The sequence below is a fragment of the Phalacrocorax aristotelis genome, chromosome 9 (genome assembly GCF_949628215.1).
Source record: "Phalacrocorax aristotelis chromosome 9, bGulAri2.1, whole genome shotgun sequence".
Lineage (NCBI taxonomy): Eukaryota > Metazoa > Chordata > Aves > Suliformes > Phalacrocoracidae > Phalacrocorax > Phalacrocorax aristotelis.
In genome coordinates this window covers 29,779,794-29,800,658 of record NC_134284.1, presented here as the reverse complement: position 1 = coordinate 29,800,658, position 20,865 = coordinate 29,779,794, and the positions used below count along the sequence as shown (strand labels likewise).

At 39.1% G+C, this 20,865-nt stretch overlaps 1 protein-coding gene across 3 annotated transcripts in view; it reads left to right on the top strand.

Annotated features, from left to right (window-relative positions):
* Positions 1–20,865, top strand: part of BRF1 (BRF1 general transcription factor IIIB subunit) — a 175,899-nt gene that overhangs the window by 128,028 nt on the left and 27,006 nt on the right. For all 3 annotated transcript variants that reach the window (XM_075104105.1, XM_075104103.1, XM_075104104.1), the window contains 3 exons: positions 1,018–1,099; positions 1,197–1,252; positions 3,093–3,349. In XM_075104105.1, the coding sequence (XP_074960206.1) occupies positions 1,018–1,099; positions 1,197–1,252; positions 3,093–3,349 (395 nt within the window). The remainder of the gene's footprint in view (positions 1–1,017; positions 1,100–1,196; positions 1,253–3,092; positions 3,350–20,865) is intronic.

Below are 20,865 nucleotides of genomic sequence, written 5' to 3'. Positions count from 1 at the left end.
TAGTTTCATTTGACTGGAGTTATTTTTCTCATAAAATCCTATATGTACATTTTACTTCAGAGAGAATCTTGAATGCTCATACCCATAAGATGGAGAAATCTCAAATTGTTTTTCTTGCACTTAAACATTGTTTTACAAGTCTTAGGTCCACTGCTTAAAAATAAAGTGTCTTGCTCATGAAGGATGACCTGATTTGTCTTCTCCGTTCTGCAGCTCTTCACGCCCAAACAGCATCGGCTGTAGAGAGCTTTTGTTTCACAGGCAGTTGTGCTCAATACTGGGTTTATTTTAAGTCATTGAAGAGGAGATCTATCTACCAAACTGCCAGCCTATCCGCTACCTACCTGTTTATTTATTTCTGTAATTAATCTGAATAGTTCTAGATGTGTTTTACAGCTCCACACCTACTAATGATACTAAGTGGAGCTAACTGAAAAAAGCCTAGATGAGCCCCACTCTCTAAAATCTAGAGGACTAAAACTCCAGCAATCTAAGCTGGTTTCATTGACACAGATGTGCCCATTGAACTAATAATCTCAGTAACTGTGCCTAAACCTTCACAGAAACGTACCCAGAAAACAGATGTTTCTGTTTTGGTAGCACAGGGCAATGGTTCCCATACTGTTTTGAATTACAGACCACCATCAACACGCAGAATTACTTGCAGACGACCATGTTGTCATGGCACTCTCTCATATCATCTGAAAAAGATCATAAAACCAGGAGCATTTTAGGTTAATTACAGACCACGTACAATGAGTCCTGGATGGTTGTTGGTCACCCCATCATAGTTTGGAAACCAAGGGCTGTTTTTTGAAAACATGACGTTGTTTTTAGCCAACTTTAGAAGATACTAGAAATGCTCTCTGATTATCACATCTCAGTCATATTTTCTTTTATTAATGTATTTTTTAAAACAGAATGCGAATTGACCTTGCCAGTGGTTTTTCAATTCAGTTTTGCTCAATGGTTTTTAAGTTGATTTCTGGAGATACATAAACTTGTTTTGTCTTTTAGTATATACTTAACGAAGCAGAAGCTCAGATAAAAGCAGAGCTGTGGATGAAAGAAAATGCAGATTATTTGAAGGAACAAAAAGGTAAGTATATGGGACTGAAATTCTCCTTTTGGCTCAGGGTGCTGAAATATGAAGTCTGTGTAATCTTCATGCCGGTTACCCTTTTGTCATCTTTCAGAAAAGGAAGCAAGAATAGCAAAAGAGAAAGAACTTGGGATTTATAAGGAACACAAGGTATTAAACTGTGTGCTAATTGTGTCTGTTTGAAAATGTTCTGGAAGTTCATTACGTTTGCTGATCAACTCCATGTAGGATGTATGGGCATAATGGTACAGGTCAGCACTAAATGAGCAAAAGCTATTCTATCTCTCTACCTGTTATTGAAATACAAGGCTGTAATTTTTCAGGCGGTGAGTAAAACACTTTCTTGCCCAAACTTTTATTTTAAATTACTGTTGTGAGAAAATTTTGTGCATGGCAAAGTCAGAGCTGGCTCTTTGCATTTATGATTGCTGTCCTAATTGCTTGCTTATCTAAATACAGGTCTTAAGACATGCCTAATTTTTTTTAACGTGTGCATGGGGAATTTGTACTTGCCATAACGTCAGTAGCTTTCTTTGCTCTTACAATAATGATTTCTTTATGAAGAACTGAACAGATCCTTGTTACAGTCACTTGAAGGAATATTTTGTTCTACCTTTCATAAAGAATGTGACAGTTATGTTAACAAATGGCATGTCCTGTCTCCATGTTTAGCAGTTTAAAGCAGCCTAATTGGCCATATATTCATGATTTACGGCATTAGTATTTTGTGTAATTGAGCAAGTGACAAGTCAAACCTTCCACATGCAACTAAAATCCATGTTAGTTTTTAGTGTGTATATCCTCTACCTTTTTTTCCAACTAATGTGAGAGACAGAGTTTCCTACTTCCCTTAGGTATTTCAACAATAAAAACAAAACCAGACAATGAAACACTGTTTTATGCTTCAGAGTTTCTCATTCATCCTGTGCTTACAGAGATGTGGCAGTCTACCAGCAATTTTCAAAATTGTATAACTCGTTGGCACCGCCAAGTAGCCCAAACACCCACCTTTTTGTTCGGACAACACAGGGGTTTTTCTCTAACTCTGTATTGTTTCTGACAGCTCGAGTAGAACTTGATTAATATACTGCTTTCCAATTTCAAGGTAGCACTTGACCCATGTAGGTAAACAGAGGGGCTATTATCCATTACAAAATAAATCTCCTGCAGAGCTTGGTGTTAAAACCTTCCTTTGAAAAGGAAAATGCTGAATGAGAAACAGAGGTTCTTTTTTTTTCCATACCTACCCAGGCATTGGACATGGCTAGAAATGTTCTTGCGGTGTCATTTCTCTTTGTCTGGCTCTGTGCAGCATCAGCCTCTGCAGCGCAGCGCTGGGCTTGGGCTTGCAGCATTTGCCTGGGAAGGGCAGTTGCAGGTGACATTGCTGCTGCGCTCGTGTGTCTGCAGTCTCCTGCTTCCCATCCGTCGGTGTTGATGCCAGTCCACACTTAAAAAGCTGCTGCTTTTTGGCCTTTTTCAGTGTGGAGGGGTTGGGTAGATGCTTTCCCACACCACGTTCAAACTTGTTATCAAATACTGTTGCAGTTTCGATACAGAGTTGTTGTGCTTAGAAGTGTCATGACCGAGCTCAATTCTAACTTTAAAGGCAGTTTTAGCAGGGGAATGTCTTTATTTCCTTGCTGGGTGATGCTATTAGGGTCCCTGTTTCTGTAGCGGGAGTTTGCTCCCTTTTTTTTTCATGTGTGAGAAATGGCCCATGTTTCTTCTCTGGCAGCATTACAAATACTAAGTAAAGAATTTGTAATAACCTGTGTGGGCATTTGGCAAAAAGTGAACACTTATCTTGGAGAAAAGAGAACTCGGTCCCGTTGAGTGGCAGGAGAGGGATCACTGGCTTAGCCCGGCCGCGTCGCCTGCATCCCCGCGTCAGCAGCACCTGAGCCAGGACTGCTGAGCTGCAGCTCGCCCTTCTGCTTCACGGAAACTTTGTTTGTATCTACATCACTAATTCTATATTTTAATTAAGCCAAAGAAATCTGCAAAGAAGCGGGAGCCAATTCAAGCCAGCACAGCAGGAGAGGCAATTGAAAAGATGTTAGAACAGAAGAAAATCTCAAGTAAAATTAATTATAATGTGCTAAGGGACCTGAACAGCAAAGGAAGTAACACACCAAAGAAAGAGGATGACAGCACTGATGACAGCACCAACACCAAGAAGCTGTCAAGAAGAAAATCTATTGCCAGTAGGAATATAGCCAACCCTGTAAACAGTGTGGGAAAAAGGTACTGCAATTGTTCATTTATATCTCTGTCTGTGAGACTGTCTATGTATCTTTCTGAGCCAGACAATGTAGGGACTGAAACATTTGTTTGAGGCTAAAATAATGTCGGGGCTCTGTTTTTATTTACTTTGCCTGCAGTGTCACGGCGGCACCTTATTTATAGTTCACGTATCGGAGGTCTGCTTTGGTGCAAGTTAATCATCCTGAAGCCAAAAAAAAAAAAAAAAATCAATGGAAATTCATAAATGTGACTCTTTCAGCTGGGGACACCTTTTCTTCATAAACTCCTGACATTTGCTGTCTGTCCTTCCTTTCTGTCTGTATCAGCTGACATGACACTAAATGTTCGAAAGCTTTGGCTTTTTGCTTGATTTGAAAAATACAGTTCCCATCTGTTTTGACAGCTAAATGTTTTGATTAGCTTTTATTTTAGTTTTATTCCAAACTTTTGTTGTTAATGATGACACAAATATAAAGCTTTACAGTAAATACACTTGTCGGTTTTCTGGTCTGCATTTGCAAATGTTTTATAGTGTGATGAAAGCTACTATTTTAATGAGTAAAATATTCGACTTGCCGGGCAGATTTGTAGTGTGCTGTAAAGTGCAGAAGGAGATTGATGTGTCCTATCTGCAATATTCAACTATTTTATTTGTCTTCAGTTTATGAAATCATGTCGGATGATCATTTGAATCGTGTCTATGTATAGTAATTTCTTACTTAGATATGCTATGTTTATTTACTGCCTAAAATACACAGTTTTTTGCTTCCAGAGGTATAGACCTGACACCACAAGGGAATTCAGGTATTTAATTCTGAAATGTAAGACAGTGTCTTTGCTCCATAGTTCAGATTCAGGTATGAGTTGCAGCCAAGAGTGGGTAAAGGACCAGGGAGGGCGGGAGTGTGGCGAGAAATCATCCATTCATACAAGAAGGGGAGACACAAGATACCTGAAAACATGAAGCTGGGAGGGTTAGTAAGTGCATGTCCCTCAGAAGCTAAACAAAATAAGGATGACTAGACAGAAACCCCCTTTTTGACTTCATTTGATGATGAGTGCAGAAGCACGGTCTTCAGTTTTGGCTGAGAAGCCAAATGCCGAAGCCAAAGCTTTGCTTCTCAGCCATAATATTGAAGCCCACACCTCTGGCCTCACTGTCGCCAGGATACAGATTTTTGCAGTCTAACAAACATCTTTTCACTCTTTGCCATACCTTCTTTATTTCGTATTTTACCAAGATGGCTTCATCCTCGTTCAACTTCTCACTCTTAGAATCAACAGCTTTGCTTTCCAGTTCTTGAAAAAATCTTGTGGATTTTAGTCTTCTCTGTAGCTTGCTACTTGCAGTGGCCTCTAATGACCCAAACACATAAGTTTTCCACTAGTGAAGGAAAGTGAAGATGCACTGAGGATTAACTAACAGCATTTAGCCTGTGCTTTATTTGGATTTAATAGGTATTAATGAGTCATATTTCTGGTATTTCTAGTAAAATACGGCCGATGGAGTAGTCTGAAATGCAATGCTGCCATGGGAAGTAGGGGCTGGTCAGGATCCCGTTTGCATTTCAATGCTCAGCAGTAGTATCCACACTCAAGCTGCTTCACCACGTCTGAACCTTCTCAGTTCTGAGGTTTGCAAAAGTGTTGGGCACTTGGAGCCCCTGTTGAAGTCAGCATGTTAAACTCTTAACAGGTGTTAAACTCTTTGGAAAATCATGCCATAAATATTTAATTTAACAGTGGTGCAACTTGAAAAGGTTTCTAAATAAATACAAATCAGTATTTTCCAAAAGCAGCTAATAAAACATGTTTATTTTTCCTCTTGAGAGTCTAAAGTACATCCTTAAGATGCATAACAGAGTTTCCTGATGATGATTAGCAGTTCTCAGATACAGTGAATTTTGCAGCAGAACACTTCAGAGGAGGTTGGGGATACGTGCAGATACGTGAGTTAAGGAGATTTTGTACTCCAGAAACAGGCAGTGTTCTTGCTTAAATAATATCAAGGACTTGGCAAATCATTAGTTGGACTTTTTTCCCCCTACAATTAAAGATTTATGACATACTTTTGATTTTTTTGCTAGTAGTCTAAATGCCATGCCTTTTAAATGGCATGCATAAATTTCTGTGTTCTGCATTGTTCTTATATGCCATGCATTCATTGCCTTTGTTCAGCATTGTTCCTCTGAGAGGTGAATGGCTAAATACTTCCCCAGTGATACAAAAATCATGGTAATTTATATGCAATTAATAATAATAAAAACCCTGAACATTGCTCATTAGAAAATGAATGAAGCACATAATGTATCTTTATCCAGGAGGCATTTGCAGAGATCTTGCTAACCGTTTTGGCTTGTAGTGATTTACAGTCCTGTGTATTTATCTTTATATGCCTTCATCTTTATATGTTTATATTTAGTAAGCTGCATTTGTCTGCAGTAGCACCCTGCATAACCATGCTATGATCCAGTCCTTTAGTTCATCTGAGTTATAGTCAGATTTTAAAGAGCTGCAAATAGGAATTTGATCTTCGTCTCCATCTTTCTAATTGCCCCTTGCTATAAAATACTCTGCGTTGCTATTTCCGCATTGAGGACTCCAGATTATCTCAAAAAAGAAAGGTTACCCCAGCCAGACACGATGCAATCTCTGGGTGGTTTTTCTTTTTTTAATGTGACATAAACTAGCAGTTACAGTGTTAATCAGTTAAAATAATGGGAAGGCTTTTGTTTACTGATGTGATAATGATAAGCAAATTTCGCAGTCTTGTAAAAAGTTGATTTACAAGAAATCTGTGAAGAGCTGGAATATTAAGGATGGTCCCAGGAGCATGCTTAAACTCAATATTCTTTCACTTGGTGGCCCTTTTAATATAGCTTTGTTCCTACTATAATCACTTAATGTTTACTTGGATTCCAAAGATGATATAGTTTATCTACATACTATTACATTTTAAAAATCCTGATTTTGAAAACTCGGAAATGTTTGGTATTTTCTGAAATCTTGTTAGGAAGGTACTTTCAAAGAATTCTTCCAAATGCAGATTTCTCCTTTTTAGATGAGTAAGCATTATATACATCAATATTTTCAGAAGCAAACTGGATTTTTGAACAGGTTTCTTTACCGTGAAAGCTGTGCAACTTTTTCAGTTTTAGAAAAAGACATTCTTTCCTCAAACACATCTCCCAGATACTTATTGTATCTGTCAAGATGGTAGAAGACTGGTAATGACAATGTAAGTAATTTTAGGAAATTTTATGTTGTGTAAATGTATTTCATTACATTTCTTAATGTATTTTTGTTCCAGCGGGTATCACAATTGGTGCTTCACACGCAAAAGCCGTTTCATTCTCTGTCTGTTAGAGATGTGGCACGGTGGGTGTTACCATAATAGAAGTTGCAGCTTTAATTTCAATTACCAATTGCACAGTTTATCTTCACTAATGTCTTCTGTGCATATGAAGCGTAAGAATAATATGTTGAACTAGAAAAGAAAAATTGCCACTTGGAGCTACTTTAAACCTGAACTCCAGTTAGAGCTGTGCCATGCGCTGGAGCTCTTCAAGTCCAGTAAAGAGGGGTTTTAGGTTTGGAAGCTTACGGTTAGAAGCTTAATAATTCATTTTATATTTAGTTGAGCTGAATCTTACAACATTACTTGTGAAGTGAAATGTGTTGTAGCAAGAAAATGTGGGGATAAGAAAGCTTTCAAGTCACTACTTTTTAAAAATTTTAAGCCTATTTATTGCTATGTGCTTGAAATTGGTAATGATATCAGAAAAGACAGGATGTATTATCAGGGGTATAAATGTGTCAGGTTAATCTCCTGAAGAATTTGCCTTGGAAGAAATGAAGCAGGACTGCGAAGCACAGCTGAATCCATTGTAATGAAACAAGGTTGTTCTGAATGGAAGCATATGAACATATAATAGAAAACCAAATCATGCTTGCTACGAATATGACAAAAACCTGTGGTAGAGATATCAAATTTGATTAGATTTGGAAATTCACCTCCAAAAGTCACTCCTTGGTCTCACTTGTATTTACTGACCATCCATTTTGCTTGCACATGTTGGCACGTGGCTCCACCTGTGCTTCGGAGCCACGGGATCTGGATATTGTGAACTCTGCATTAGGGTACCAGGGACTTGTTCTGTTGCTTAGGTTCCTGCCCTGGAAAGGACACTTTCAATTAGCATCTGCTCCAGCTACATTTTTGTTGGCTTTTCAACGGGTGTCACGATGCCAGAAAACTCCCCTTTATTATTTGGGAGAATGTATGTAATACTTTTCTACAGCCTAGTGTTCAGCATCTTATTTAACCTGATAAACTACATCGTACAGTCTTGTCTCTAATTGGAATCAGATTCCCCTGGGGGGGTAAAATATGGCCAGAAGCCTAATTTAGGTGCTTTGGAGGAGCCTGAAAATCCCACGCTGCAGAGGGAGCCTGGGAAGAGAGTCAGCTTCCCGCCGTGAGACGGGGGGAGCACTGCCCCTTGCTCCCCCCAGCTCTGACCCTCATTTACAGTTGGCCCTTTCTGGTGTCCGGGACGTGCATATTGCTCCATAAGGTAGAAGTTTGGTTGATCTCATTGGCTTTGCCAGATTATTTTTGGTAAAGTAGTATGAAGGAGGGAGCATGGGGTGCTATCATACCCAGCCTGAAAACGTTCTCACACTGCAGATGTCCAGCAGAATCGATCTCTTTCTCCTGGGGAATAAAAAGGGAAGAAGCCCTAAACCACCCGTTTCCCTCACATCCAGGATTACCGATAATGATAATTCTTTTATTTGTACTTTTACTGTTTTGGTGGTGGATGTGTTGTGCTGAGTGCGGTGCCACGTCCTGGCTTGGTGCTCCCACCTCAGCTACAAGTCTGATTGACCTGAATGCTTATTCCACATTGGCCGTGGCTTATAATTTATTTTTATAAACCTAAAGCAAATGGGTTTTTAAATGTACAATATTTTTAGTTTATTTTACATTATGAGACTGGTATTTGTGGAGGGGAGGAGCATGAGCTCATGCTTTCCAGATTACTTAGATCAGTTGAAAATGGTGTGAAACAAAACTCGGCTTGAGTAATCCAAGGGATTCCTGGGTGTCTGAAGTCCCCAAGTTTGGCAGATATGAAGCTTTCGAGAGAGAGTCTTTTCCATGCTAACTTTGGTGGTATGCATTCTCTGTACAAATTGGCCCTTTGAGAAGGGATCTTAAGAGTGTTTTTATATGCTTTAATTTTCCACCATATATTTTTATTTTTGAGAATTGCCTTCAGCTCTTTGTCTAATTTACATTTGATATCCTGTTTTTCTCTCTGTGCTTTGAAGTCTGTTGCATGGTTTGGAATTCATGTGTATTTACTCAAAGTGAGATATTATAGTTTTATTTCTTGTCTTGTGCTGCTTTGGGCATTCTTTTTGTATGTGACTTACACGCTAGCACCAATTTCCCACCTGGACCAAAATTCCTTACAGAAGATACTGGGAGTACTTGCTGAGATGGTAGTTGAGAGTTTCTTCTATAGCTTAATTATTATTTGGTTGATATTTTTGGTGTTTCCTCTGGAAGCAGTCTTGTGTTGGCTACAGGCTCAACTAGACTCTGATTCCTGGGTATGAATGTACATGTGGTGGGAGCCTTCCCGTTGAGCGTGTGGAGTCAGCTTTTGGTTTGAATATTATGTATGTGGTAAATAAATTCTCTAACCACTTTGACATAACTGTTTTCTTATGTGATCTGCGCTTCGAGAGTTTCTTTGGAGTGTAATTTTATGTATGTTTGTGCTTTGCTGTGGTATATAATCATTTAAATCAAAGGTTAATCAAAATGATTAGTCATTTTGAACAGGAAAATGGTGACATTTGATAAGTGCCTCCACTTAAAATAAATCTTACCAGTATTTTCCAGTCCTGTAACTTTTAGAGGGACAAGCTTATACAAATTATGTTTAGTATTTTATTTACAAAAAGCAAAGCCAAGAAAAAATTAATTCAAGACTTCCAAGGTTCTGCTTTTCAAGTCATGCATCTCCTTATTGAAGTTAGCTGTATGGGGGAGAGCTTTATGAATGACCTTGAAAGGAGCTGACACGTGCATTTACTTGTTCACAGTTGATTTGAGAAGTTGATCTAGTAAAGCCTGTAGTAATGTTGTAACCTGACTAATGCTGCAGGTTACTGCTGTTCATATGAGCTAAGAAGCCTTTTGTAATAAGGAGATAAATCAGAGGCAAGAACTGGAAAGAAATGTATCTGACCCAACATGTTTTAAAACGAGTGTGTGTGTTTAACTTCTGAACACTAAAATGTGATGACCAGTAGCCTTTCCTTCTTCATTAAGCAAAGACAGGGGAGGAAAAATGCATTGCTTCTGTGCACCATGCTCCTGAGCGGACGTGGAGTTAAGCAAATGCCACCGAAAGGCTTGGGAGGCAGGAAGCAGCACAATGCCTAGGGAACGGTGCTGCAGGTTATTGCTTTACCCTCAAATTCATCTCTCTTGACACTGAGATAGAACAGAAGGAGGGAGAAAGAATTTTTTTTCAAAAAAAAAGAAAAAAAAAGAAAAAAAAAAGAAAAAACAGTTCCCCAAACCCATCCTTCCAGAAGCTGGCAGGTGTTTGTCAGGATTTGACGTTTATTCTGATTACTCAGGCTATTCTGAAGATCAGTTTCCCCTGATAGCAACGATAGCATTTTTCTTTTACATCTGACAGGCTTGATACTCCTGAAAATGCAGCTGCAGTAAACTCTGAAACATATATGGATAGCGTTTCGCATGGCTGTGCTCTGTACCATTGAGAAAGGAGCTCCTTTGCAGCCATCACCCAGCACAGCTCGCATCCCCAGCCTGCAGGCTCTGGGTGCCTTTGTGCTGCTGCTGCAGGAGCTGCTCCTGCCACCGAGTCCCAAGTCATCTCAGCGGTAACTCCAACAGCTCTGCACTTTTCTGTCACGCAGCATCGGTTCATTAGGGTGATGTTACCAAAAAGCTCAGTCTTCTTCCTCTATCCCTCAATCTTTTCCTTCCTCCTGCAGGCGGTGATTTACAGAATTGTGTACCCCTTTCATGACTGTTCTGCCAGTGAGTTAAGAGAAACGAAGTTAAAGGTTTTCTAGCATGTTATTAAAATGGAGTATTATTCCTAAGAATCCCAGTTTTAGATTCGTTAGGTTTTGAGTACTGGAATTAGTATTTTAGTACTGCATTAAAATGCCAAAATTTCAGTATGGCAACTAACCCACCTGTTTTTTCACTCTGTAAAATATAACTGGGGAAAAAATGCCCCTGGAAATGCTTAATAATAGGAGAAATAATGTAAAGAAGCCTTCTTGATGTCCACTGAACCAATTCTGTTCAGTGTTGCTGCAAATCATCTCTAGGTATACATCATTCATTAAGAGCATTCGAATTTTATAGTACAGACATTTAATGTTGTCAAAGTTTGGTTTAGTGTAAGGATAAGAGAACATGGTCTGCTGGCACTGCAGAGTAGTGTTCCTAAGCTGTCATTTATTTGGACTTGTGAGAACCTTTGAGAAATAAATATAAATAAACCCTTCAAGATAGGGTGAGGACACATCTAGGCTTGTGTGAGTTTTTCAGCAATAACATGCATCTGCCAAATCCAGTGCTTGGTTCCATTTACCCCAAATGATTAGAAATTAAATTAGAAATTTAAAACTAAAAAGGCATTGAACTGGCTTGACCTCGTGGCCCAGACCCAGGTCAAGTCTCCTTATTTTTACAGCAGCCTTCTTGTTTGTTTAATATAAATCGGATATTACTTTTCCGCCTCCCACTCAAGAAAATCGTCTCCTTGTTGGATTCCAGGGGAGGTTGGCTGGGCAGCGCAAAAATGCAGAGGGGATTTTTGTGACTGTCTGACATAATTTTGTCTTGTGTTGTAAGACCAAATAGGAGCAGTTTTAGCCCAGAAGATAATATTGTGTGACAGTTGGATTGCGAGTGCCTTGTTTATGTATGTTTTCATTTTCAGGTTGGTTATAAGAAAATGATCTGCGAGCTTTTTCTTCCAAATTACACTCAGGGGGTCTAATGGGAGGCTTAATATAAATATGTATGCGCAGTCTCTGAACATTAATAGTGTGTTAGCAAAAACAGTTATATGTGGTGTGGGGGGTGAGGGGAGTGGGAAGAAACAAAGAAATAGGAAGTGTTATGGCTCTTGTTAGCAGACCCTGGAGGTGCATGTCCTGCTGTCACGGCTGGGAGTGCTTCAGTGCTGTGAAATGCTCATTCTCAGTCCGTAGATTTTTCCAATTTATTTCTTTGTGTTTTCACGGGTGGAAAGTGGTTAGTTTCTGAATTGATTTTCCTTTGACCCTGGTCCAGTAGGGGCTGCTTGTTGATCTTTACAGTATATGTCTGCTCATTTTTTTAGTATAAACCAGGGGAAGTGTATGTCTGATGTGTGTTAGATTTACAAATGAAGTTGATTACAAATGATATCGAGCGAGTATTTGTTAAATCTTGAAGGAAATGGAACAAAACAAACAAAAAAATAACTTTTTCTCACTGCAATATGCAATATGTTATCTTACCAAGACTAATTCCCAAACCATGAGAGCAGTCACGTGAAGCTTCTTTTTTCTTGATGTTTGCATGTATTGCCAGACCGGGGAGCTGGCAATCATCATGTGGTTATGACTGCAGTTCTTTCACCATGGCTGGGTAAAGTATTGGAAAGTTATAGCAGTTTGTTGCAAAACTTGAGGTACTGTTTGTTCATATAATATTTAACAGCATCTACATAATTAGTTTTAAATTGGCCAGTGTACTGTGACTTAGTCATTTATGTAAGTGCTGTTCCATTACCCAGTGATGCTTCTGGCATGCTGGCTGATTTCAGTCTTACCTTGCCACAGTTGTTACTAAATATAGGATGAAACACACTGAGATAACTTCTGAATGCGGTCTTGGAAGATATATGCACCAAATTTCACTCTTTTATTGTTGAATGTCCGATTTCTTGTGAGTCAGAAATTTCTGCCCAGCATTTTCCCCTTCCTCCAGTGCAACATGATGATAGATTGAACAAACCCATTGCTGTGTTTAGGATATGCAGGTACCAAGGTCACTTTCCCACCTACTCTAGAGCAGCCCATCTCCTTCTCTTCTGTCATACAGACCTCTTCCTTGTGACCCAGAAAGAAGTAAGGGAGGAAACCACCAGCTTTTACATATATTTTCCTCTCCCCCCATATTTTGCACTTGAAAAGAAACCTGTGCTGCTACAGAGGTTGGATGGGAAGCTACTGAGGAGAGTATAGTGTGTATGGACCTCAGGACCTGCAGTCCACCTCCCAAGTGCACATGCAAGTGGAGAACCTCTTACCCCAAGTGCTCTTGCAAGGCATTGCCTGGCTCAGCAGCTGGCAAAAACTGTAGGCAGTTTGAAATCTTTCCATTCAAGCAGGACTGTGATAGCTGGCAGGGAAAGGATACAATGAGGCTATTACAGCCCGCGGCGTGACGTGGTGCGATAGATTTGCAATCTGTATTGATATTCAGAGTTGAGTGCAACCTTGCTGAATTGGAGCACTGGAAGATGCTTGGATGTGGAGAGCACTCTCAGATCCCATACAGAATAGAAGTGTTGGGCATGTATTTAATAGTCTGTTGTCTCTTTATTCAGAAACAGTTTTAGATGTGGTATTTATGTGAAAGAAATCTATGCTACTTTACAGCGTAGTGTTCTTTTAAGAAGTTATCAACGTATTTAATCTGAGTGTTTTGAGATCTGAAGTATGAAGGACATGCATACAAATTTGGAATTGGAATGAAGTGGCTGGCATATTTATTTTGTAAGGTTATCTTTGCCTGTCTCTAGTGGTGACATGGTAGTTTTAGTAGAAAAATGGCTTTGTACGCTTCTGCATGGATTTTATCATGCAGCAATAAAGAAACAAAATAATTCAGAGTCCTAACTAAAACTATTGTTGCTGAAGTTGAGCGAGACAATCATCAGATTAAAGCTGTAGTTGTATCAGTCAGTCAACTGATGAATTAATAATGGAGATTGAAGTCGACAGTGAATCAAAGGATTAGCTGAAAAGAAGCAAGACAGAAATAAGGGTGTTTTAAAACATAGGACTGGTTATTACAAGACAACATTGGCTGCTGCCTGGCTCCTGGAGGCAGAGATGGGTCCTTCCAGTTTAGGCTTTAGTAAGTCAATTTAAGGGTTAATTCTGTGCCTAAATGTGCTACTTGAAGGTGGTTTAGACACTTGTTCTTTTTCTACTTCCTTCCAAATGAACTGTGTTCAAGCAATATTGACTTTAAAAAATTGATAAGCAAATTTAGCACGTCTTAAACGTGTTTGCACTTTATTCATACCTTTTGAAACATTAGAGAAAAAAAACTGATGGCAACAGAGTAGAAGAAAGGTGAACTCCTTTGTGTAGGTTGTTTGTGGAACAAGGTGGGTAGGGGAGCATTTCAGGTTGCTCATGTCGCTGATGGATGCCTCCTGCGAGCTTTCTCTGCGTATTCCTACATCAGGCTGTACCTTCTGGGGTCTCTCTTCCTCCTCTGGACAGTGTCCAGGAGATGAGGATCATTAATGGATCTCAGTGCTGTGGCAGTGCAAAAAGCCTACCTTTTGCTGACGTGTTCATTCAAGATACCGCCTCTGCAACACCTCTTCAAATCTAAACACGTTGGTGAAATGAGAGCTTTCTTTGCCTACAGCTTGGTCCAGTCCAAATGTGGTTTTGACTTTTGGGCAATCTGGGATATAAAAAATTACTGCGTCTTCCTGTTAGATTTTGTATAACTTATTTTTATTTTTAAAGTCAGAATGTATATATTCCAAAAGTATAAGAGAGAAGCTTGCTGAAAAAGCTTCAGTCTCATATGGGAAAAGTTCAGAATACATATACCTTAAATTTCCTAAAGTCTCTGTAGGAACAGGACTACATTTTATCCAGGACTCATATTTTCATTTTCCTATTACTTCTTAAAATATTCTCATTCCTTTTCACCTGCAAAGCATTGAGGTAATGAAATAATTTGGTTTAACTTGATTACATACTTGAATCTTGTGTGGCTCAGATAGACTGTGTTGTACATTTAATGAAAAAAAAACCCTAAATACTGATTCATCAACTCTAAAAGCATGAAATGACAATACTTAATTCTGTTCTATTAAAAAAAAAAAAACAACCAAAACAACGGAGGGGAAGCATGAAGGGAAGAGAAGGAAAAGAAAGGGCTAATTAAGGATTTAAAGCCACTGCGGTCTGGGGTTTTTTTTTGCAACCAGTGAACTGAGTTCAATGCAAAGTGTGGGGTGTGTAAGCCATAAGAAATCATAAAATCTGTATAATGCAAAATAGCTGACTAGCAAGTGACTGACTCGCTAGAGAGGACTTGGTTTGAAGGGAAAGGTTTCTGTAAAAATTAACCTCATCTCACTGACCTTTGCCGACCCTGGCTGCCTCTCTCTTAAACTAACCTGAAGAGATTAGACAACCCCTTAACATCAAAAGGAATCAGAGACACTATTGTCTCCCGGAGTCCCACTGTGTTTGGGAGTGATGTATCAGGAGGCAGCAGCCTGCTCCTGCGCCGTCCGGAGCCTTCACCCGCTGGCACCAACAATGCAGCGATGGCTGTAGGTCAGGCTTGCGGTCCCAAACCCTGCCTTGGAAAAACAATGCACAGCTCCCAGCAGGATGGATGGGAAACCCGGCTCCGGGATTCATTTGCCCAAACTTATTTGGAAGATTTGCTGGTTTTACTGAATCAACTTTTTTGGGGTGCTTCCTGTGTTTTATCCAAGAGCAGATAAATGACTTTTTTTTTTTTTCCAGCTATGGAAAATACAAATATCATTAAATCACATCAAAAGTTTGTCTTTCAACACATGGTAATCTTCAGGTTCTGGATTTTTTATATATATGTGTATATATATGTATGTGTGTGTGTATATGCGTGTGTGTGTATATATATAAAAACAAGTTTTACAGAAAAAGGTCTTTAAATAGCTGTTGGAGGAAAATTCAGGTTTTATGCATTTCTTTCTATCTCATTAGGAGAATTGACAGAATATTTCTAAGATCTAATGATTACTAGGCTGTAGTTTTCTATTAGCTTTGGGTTGCAATTTAAAATTACTCCTTAAAACATAAGGAGGTCTTAAATTACGAAGCAGTAGGAAATCCTGAGATCCAAGGCCTTGAGTGGGTTTGCAGTATAGAATATATTCATTTTCTTGCTACTTCAGTAGCTCACAGGTATTAAGCACAGCATTACATTAACTTTTTGCTGAAGACCAGACACTAGAAAACTCAGGTTTATGGTTCAGCATTTGCTGATAGGATTTGCAACTCAGGGAAGTCCAGATTTAAGATGTGTTTCGCAGAGTACTTGCAAGAGACCAGCCACAGTAACAGATGCATTTTTGTCTAAATTACTTTCCCTCTCTTTTCAATTTCAGTATCTGCTGATTTCATTTTACAACCCATTTTAAAGCAAATGAAATTGCTCAGACTTTTTCTAGCACAATAATCAAGACCTTTAATAGCCTACCTCTCTACAGACCACAGTTTTAAGAGCTGATGTTTGTGGTGCTGTTGCCTGGACTGGGCAGGGTGCTGTGCGTACACTGCGGGAGACATGGTGGAGCTGAGGATACCTGTATTAGGCTCTACTTTCAAGTAATTGTAGAGGTTGATCAAGATTTTCAGTCTTTTGTTGAAGACTTATCTGTTACTAAAGCACTCTCAACAGCAGAGCTCCTCTTGCCTTTGTGCTGTGCTCCACATCACAGCTCCAGAGATACCTGGCCAGCTTCCAGTTTAAATTCACTTGATAGGGTAAATCTGAAATGATTTAAACACTCTCAGTTTACCACCATAACCAAAGGGTCAAAGCCAGGAGCTGTAGAAGCACTAATATCCAAGAGAGTTTTTAAAGAGGAATTTAAATGTAGCTGCTTTAAAAGTGTCATTAAGATGAGATAAGGAATGCTTTAGGTAAGTGATTTCAATCACCCAAGTCTTCTGTTAATGGCTCACAGCAAGATTTTCTGTACTGTAACATACCTAGGGGTGGATTTTGTCCCACCGACCTCGGTGGACTTTGGTTCACATTGTCAAACGGTGGAGCAATGTGTATTTTGGTATGTATGCAGGCATTGCAAAGAATTGCAAGACATGGTCCCTAACGAGGCAGGTCATTGACTGAATGGATTTTCTCAGGCTTTGTGCATGCTTTTGGAAGGAAGTGGTAAAACAATCTACTTAAGAACGTCTGAATTTTTGCCAATTTGTGCTATAGCTTTCCCTGATAAGTTACTAAACATGCTGTCTATTGCTATTGCTACAAGTATTTTCCTTTCTTTTCTTTTCTGAGATATTTTTTGGGATGGGCATCACCCTTGTGTTTAATGATCTTGCTTTTCTTTAGCTCTTATCAAGTGTATCTCAGTGTTATTTATTGTCTTTCTGTCTAACTTAGGTACTGTTTTGACTGCAGTCTTTCTCAAAATCTAGAAAAATAACCTTTTATTTTGCATTAAAAGGAAAAAGTAGCTGTGCTTTTCTTTTCCTTTGAACTTCAAAAGCACAAAAAAAGATTAAATAGGAAAATGGAGTAAAAATAAATCAAAAACATAGAAATGTGCTCACTGATTAAACTGTAGGGAACATTCACGTGTCTGCCATTTGGTCGTCTGAAGATCAATACTGTGAGACTAATCTATGATGCTGCAGCAGCCTATAATAACTCTAACATATTATCTTCCAGAGTATTATTACTGGAGTAAAAATTGCTGGTTTTAAATTTTGAAGATATTGCGATACTCATCCTGGCATTCATTATTTCATAACATGGATCAAGAGTGTTCTCTGTGTGCACACGCAGTTTGATATTCTTTCAAAACGATACTGAGGGGTGATCATGCTGTTCCAGTGATCCTGTCCAGCACAGTTACACTTGGACAGATGCCAAGAAAGCAAGCAAAAAAACCCCAGCAATATGCGACTGCTTCATATCTGATGCTTAGCATTACAAAGGTGTCATCTTTCTGAGTTGCATGACGAAGGGATGGCAAAGGAGCATCTGTGTTGGTATGATTTTGCCCAGTGAGAGTCTCAAAACCAGCCTGAAGGCTTTTTGCATTGACCTCTGGTCTTTGTAAGTTAGATACTGGGAATTTGGACTTCGGTGAGGAGGGAGAAACATCTTTAGTAATGCATTTATTGCTGTTCTGGTAGACAAGTTATGAAGTTTGGGGTAATTATAATTTCCTGTGTCTCTATAAGTGGATTTGAAATGACTCCTTTTCTTTTGTGCTGTAGTAACTTTTGTAATTTATTCTTTTTTCTTTCAAGCAACCGAATGCCATATTGCCTCTAAAATGGGAAAATATTAGATTTCCTTAGCCTAATCATAGAGTCTTAGTTTTGCAATTATATTTCGAAACACTGATGGACAATAGTCAGTGAAAGCAAAAAGGCACAATTCTTACTGAGGCCAGATTTGGAAGCCTGTGTTAAAAATATGGTTGTAAAGCAACCTGTGCCACGAGCAGTGGAACTAGCGGAGTCTAATTTTCTAGTTTTTTTACTGATAATACTGATTGCCATCTTCTTTCCCTTTGTCATTCCTTTCTTTCTCTGGAGCAAAAGCCCCAGCTCTCCTCTGTGAGTCTTTCCTGCAAGCAGAGATGGGTTCTCTGGTAGCTGTTGGCCAGCTGATATCTGCATGAGACATGGTCAGCTATTTCCCTTTTGGTGGTGGAACTCTTTTGGGTCTCCTCTGATTTTCACAAAGAGCTTGGTTGTTTTTGTGACTTACACGTCTGTTGGATTTTGTGGTCCCTGGATGTTTGGAGGGGCTGGAGTGGAGTGCAAGAGAGATGGATGGACTGTCAGCCTGTCGCATGGTTATCCTCTTAGAATTACATTTTGCATAAGGTGGAGAGTGTACCTTGTCTGTGTAGGCAAAGACTTGAAAATAAGGAGGGAACCTCTATTACGCAGTAGCTGATTTAAGGGGATTTTTGGAGGGAGGGGGAGGGGGGTTGGTGACTTTTTTTTTTTCCCAACTGAGCTACTAATTAAATAGCTTCTAACACTTAGAAACTGTTGTTCTTTTTAGCAATTTTTCAGAGTGAATCCAAAATTACAGTATTGCTAGGCAAAAAATAATCTTTAACCCTCAAAAATGCCTATGTTAAAGTTGTCCAATATTGGCAATGAATATGTAGGTGTGATGCATTTTATCAGCTTTGCTTGTAGTGAACCAAAGGGAGTTTGTCATAACACGAGTTGCTTATTGATGCAATCACAGTTGCCTGTGATTGATTAAATGTGGCAGGTTTATTTCAGCTTCAACTCTTTCCATTAGCATTCCTATCGACCATCTGGCAGTGGAAAACTTCACTTGTGAGATAGACTAGGATCTTGTTAAAAAAATTACAAGATTTCTTGGGGCCTTTTTTTTGCCAGTGTCCTGATGAGCTAGAAAGTTGTCACTTTTAGTGACAGTTCTCATTGCCTGAGAGGGTTGAGACTGATGCTGGGACAGTCTGTGACTTGTTTTTAATGGTTTTTAATTATTGCCTTGATTGCGGCAAACATTTAGTTAATGGTTATGCAAGTATCATTTTGTGGGCTTTGTAGCTCTTCCACAGCAATCAGTTGTTGGTTAGAATGAGAAGGAACACGTTGCTCTTTAAGTGGAAGGAATAGAGCAAACAACTTTTTTTTCAGAATGGTGCCTACAGAATATTAGAACTTTCCCTGAATTACTAGATTATGAAATTGTCATATTGTAATCAAAATCATTTGACCATGCTTAAGATACCCTAACCAAAATAATTTAAAGATCATGTACCAAGGAGGGATGCTTAAGGGGCAAAAAATGAATTCTACATTAATTGTAATGTTCCAAAACATGGAGTTGCCTATATGTCCATTAAATGGTAGATATATGCACTGATATGAGAGAAATACGGAGCTGGCATACAATGGGTGATGAAACCTCAGGACATTTAGTGGAGCTCCTGCAACGGTACTGTGAATTACATCACGATCTGAAGTGCAGCAGCTGCTCTGGCCCTACTGTCCCCTGATGAGTAATAGTGTATCAGGGCTATCTTTGGTAAACAGCTTTACGGGGCTTTTCTGCTGCAGTGTTTGGCACTTGGAATTGTAATGCTGTCTCTGGCTTCCCACCTGCAGCGTCCTCTGCTCCCAACAAATACAGTAATTCAAAATAAAGGCATGAAATCTTGTGGTTAGGACCCCTTATGCCTAGATTTTATAGGGGACATTGTAAAGATTAATGTTATCTGTGTGTTGCAGAGGTGAGTTATGGACAGAGAAAGCATATTCTATATGAGTTTCCCTGTATCTGCGGGGTCTGCTTAAAACAATGCTTTTAAGTCTTTGTTAAACATCCTTTTTTGAGGGGCGGAGGTTTGAAAGAAATATTTCAATTTCTCAGAGCGTGATAGATTTCTGTCCAGGATCTCCAGGGCTTGACTTTGGTGGCCGTAAATATTTTAAATGGTTTCATGGATATTTCAAGCTTGTGGCTTGTTGAGGCATAATGCACAAGGGACTTCTTCCTAAATGGGGTCCTCATTGCACTTAGACTCACACAAACACTACAGCAAGTGAAGGTGTTAACAAAATACACATGAAGGTCAAAATGACAGGAATTACTGGGAGATTGCTGGCAATAGTTCTCTTGAAGAGTAATCTAACACTTTATTCTCAATTTTGTGTTCAATTTTGGAAACGGTGTTGAGACAGCATTAAGATTACATAGATGGTAGTTACTTGTGCAATATTTAGCATTATAAAGGAGATGAATCCCTCCTGGTTTTGTTTTTCATCATTAGTAATGTTTATGCTGGAGGAGTATGCAATTTCTGAAAATGAAATGGTTTTGGACAGTTAGCAGGGATTATCTGAAACACATACATAATGTATAGTGTAATTCATTTGAAGGTCTCCTATGTTATCCTTTTTTTGGTCTTAAGTAGGATAATACTGGAGTAAAAATTTGGAAGAAATTTATTCAGCCACTTGAAGGCATTTTGTGGAGGATTAAGATTTGTTTGTTTCGAAGTGTTTCTCAAAAAGTGCTTCTCTCGTCCGCTATTTTAATTGTGCCATCACATCTGTGAAAGATCATTTTCATATCCTTTTATACGGGCACATGTCAAAGCGTTACTCACTTCCAACCATCCGTAGACTATTTGATACAAACACTTCAAAAATGGAGCTGCTAATAGACAAGGCACCATCCTTCTGTCAGAAAGTTTCTTAAATTTCCTCACCTACAGGTTTATTTGTCCTACTTACTACGTTTTATTTCAGAAACAGTGCCTTTTGGCAGCTCCTGTTGTATTCATACTGGTTTCTGGATAACTGGCCAGATTTATGCACGACGCCATCTCAGTACACTCTTGTAGATCCCTTGCCAGTTGTCTGCTTGAACGCCATCTGTCCCTGGCAGGAAT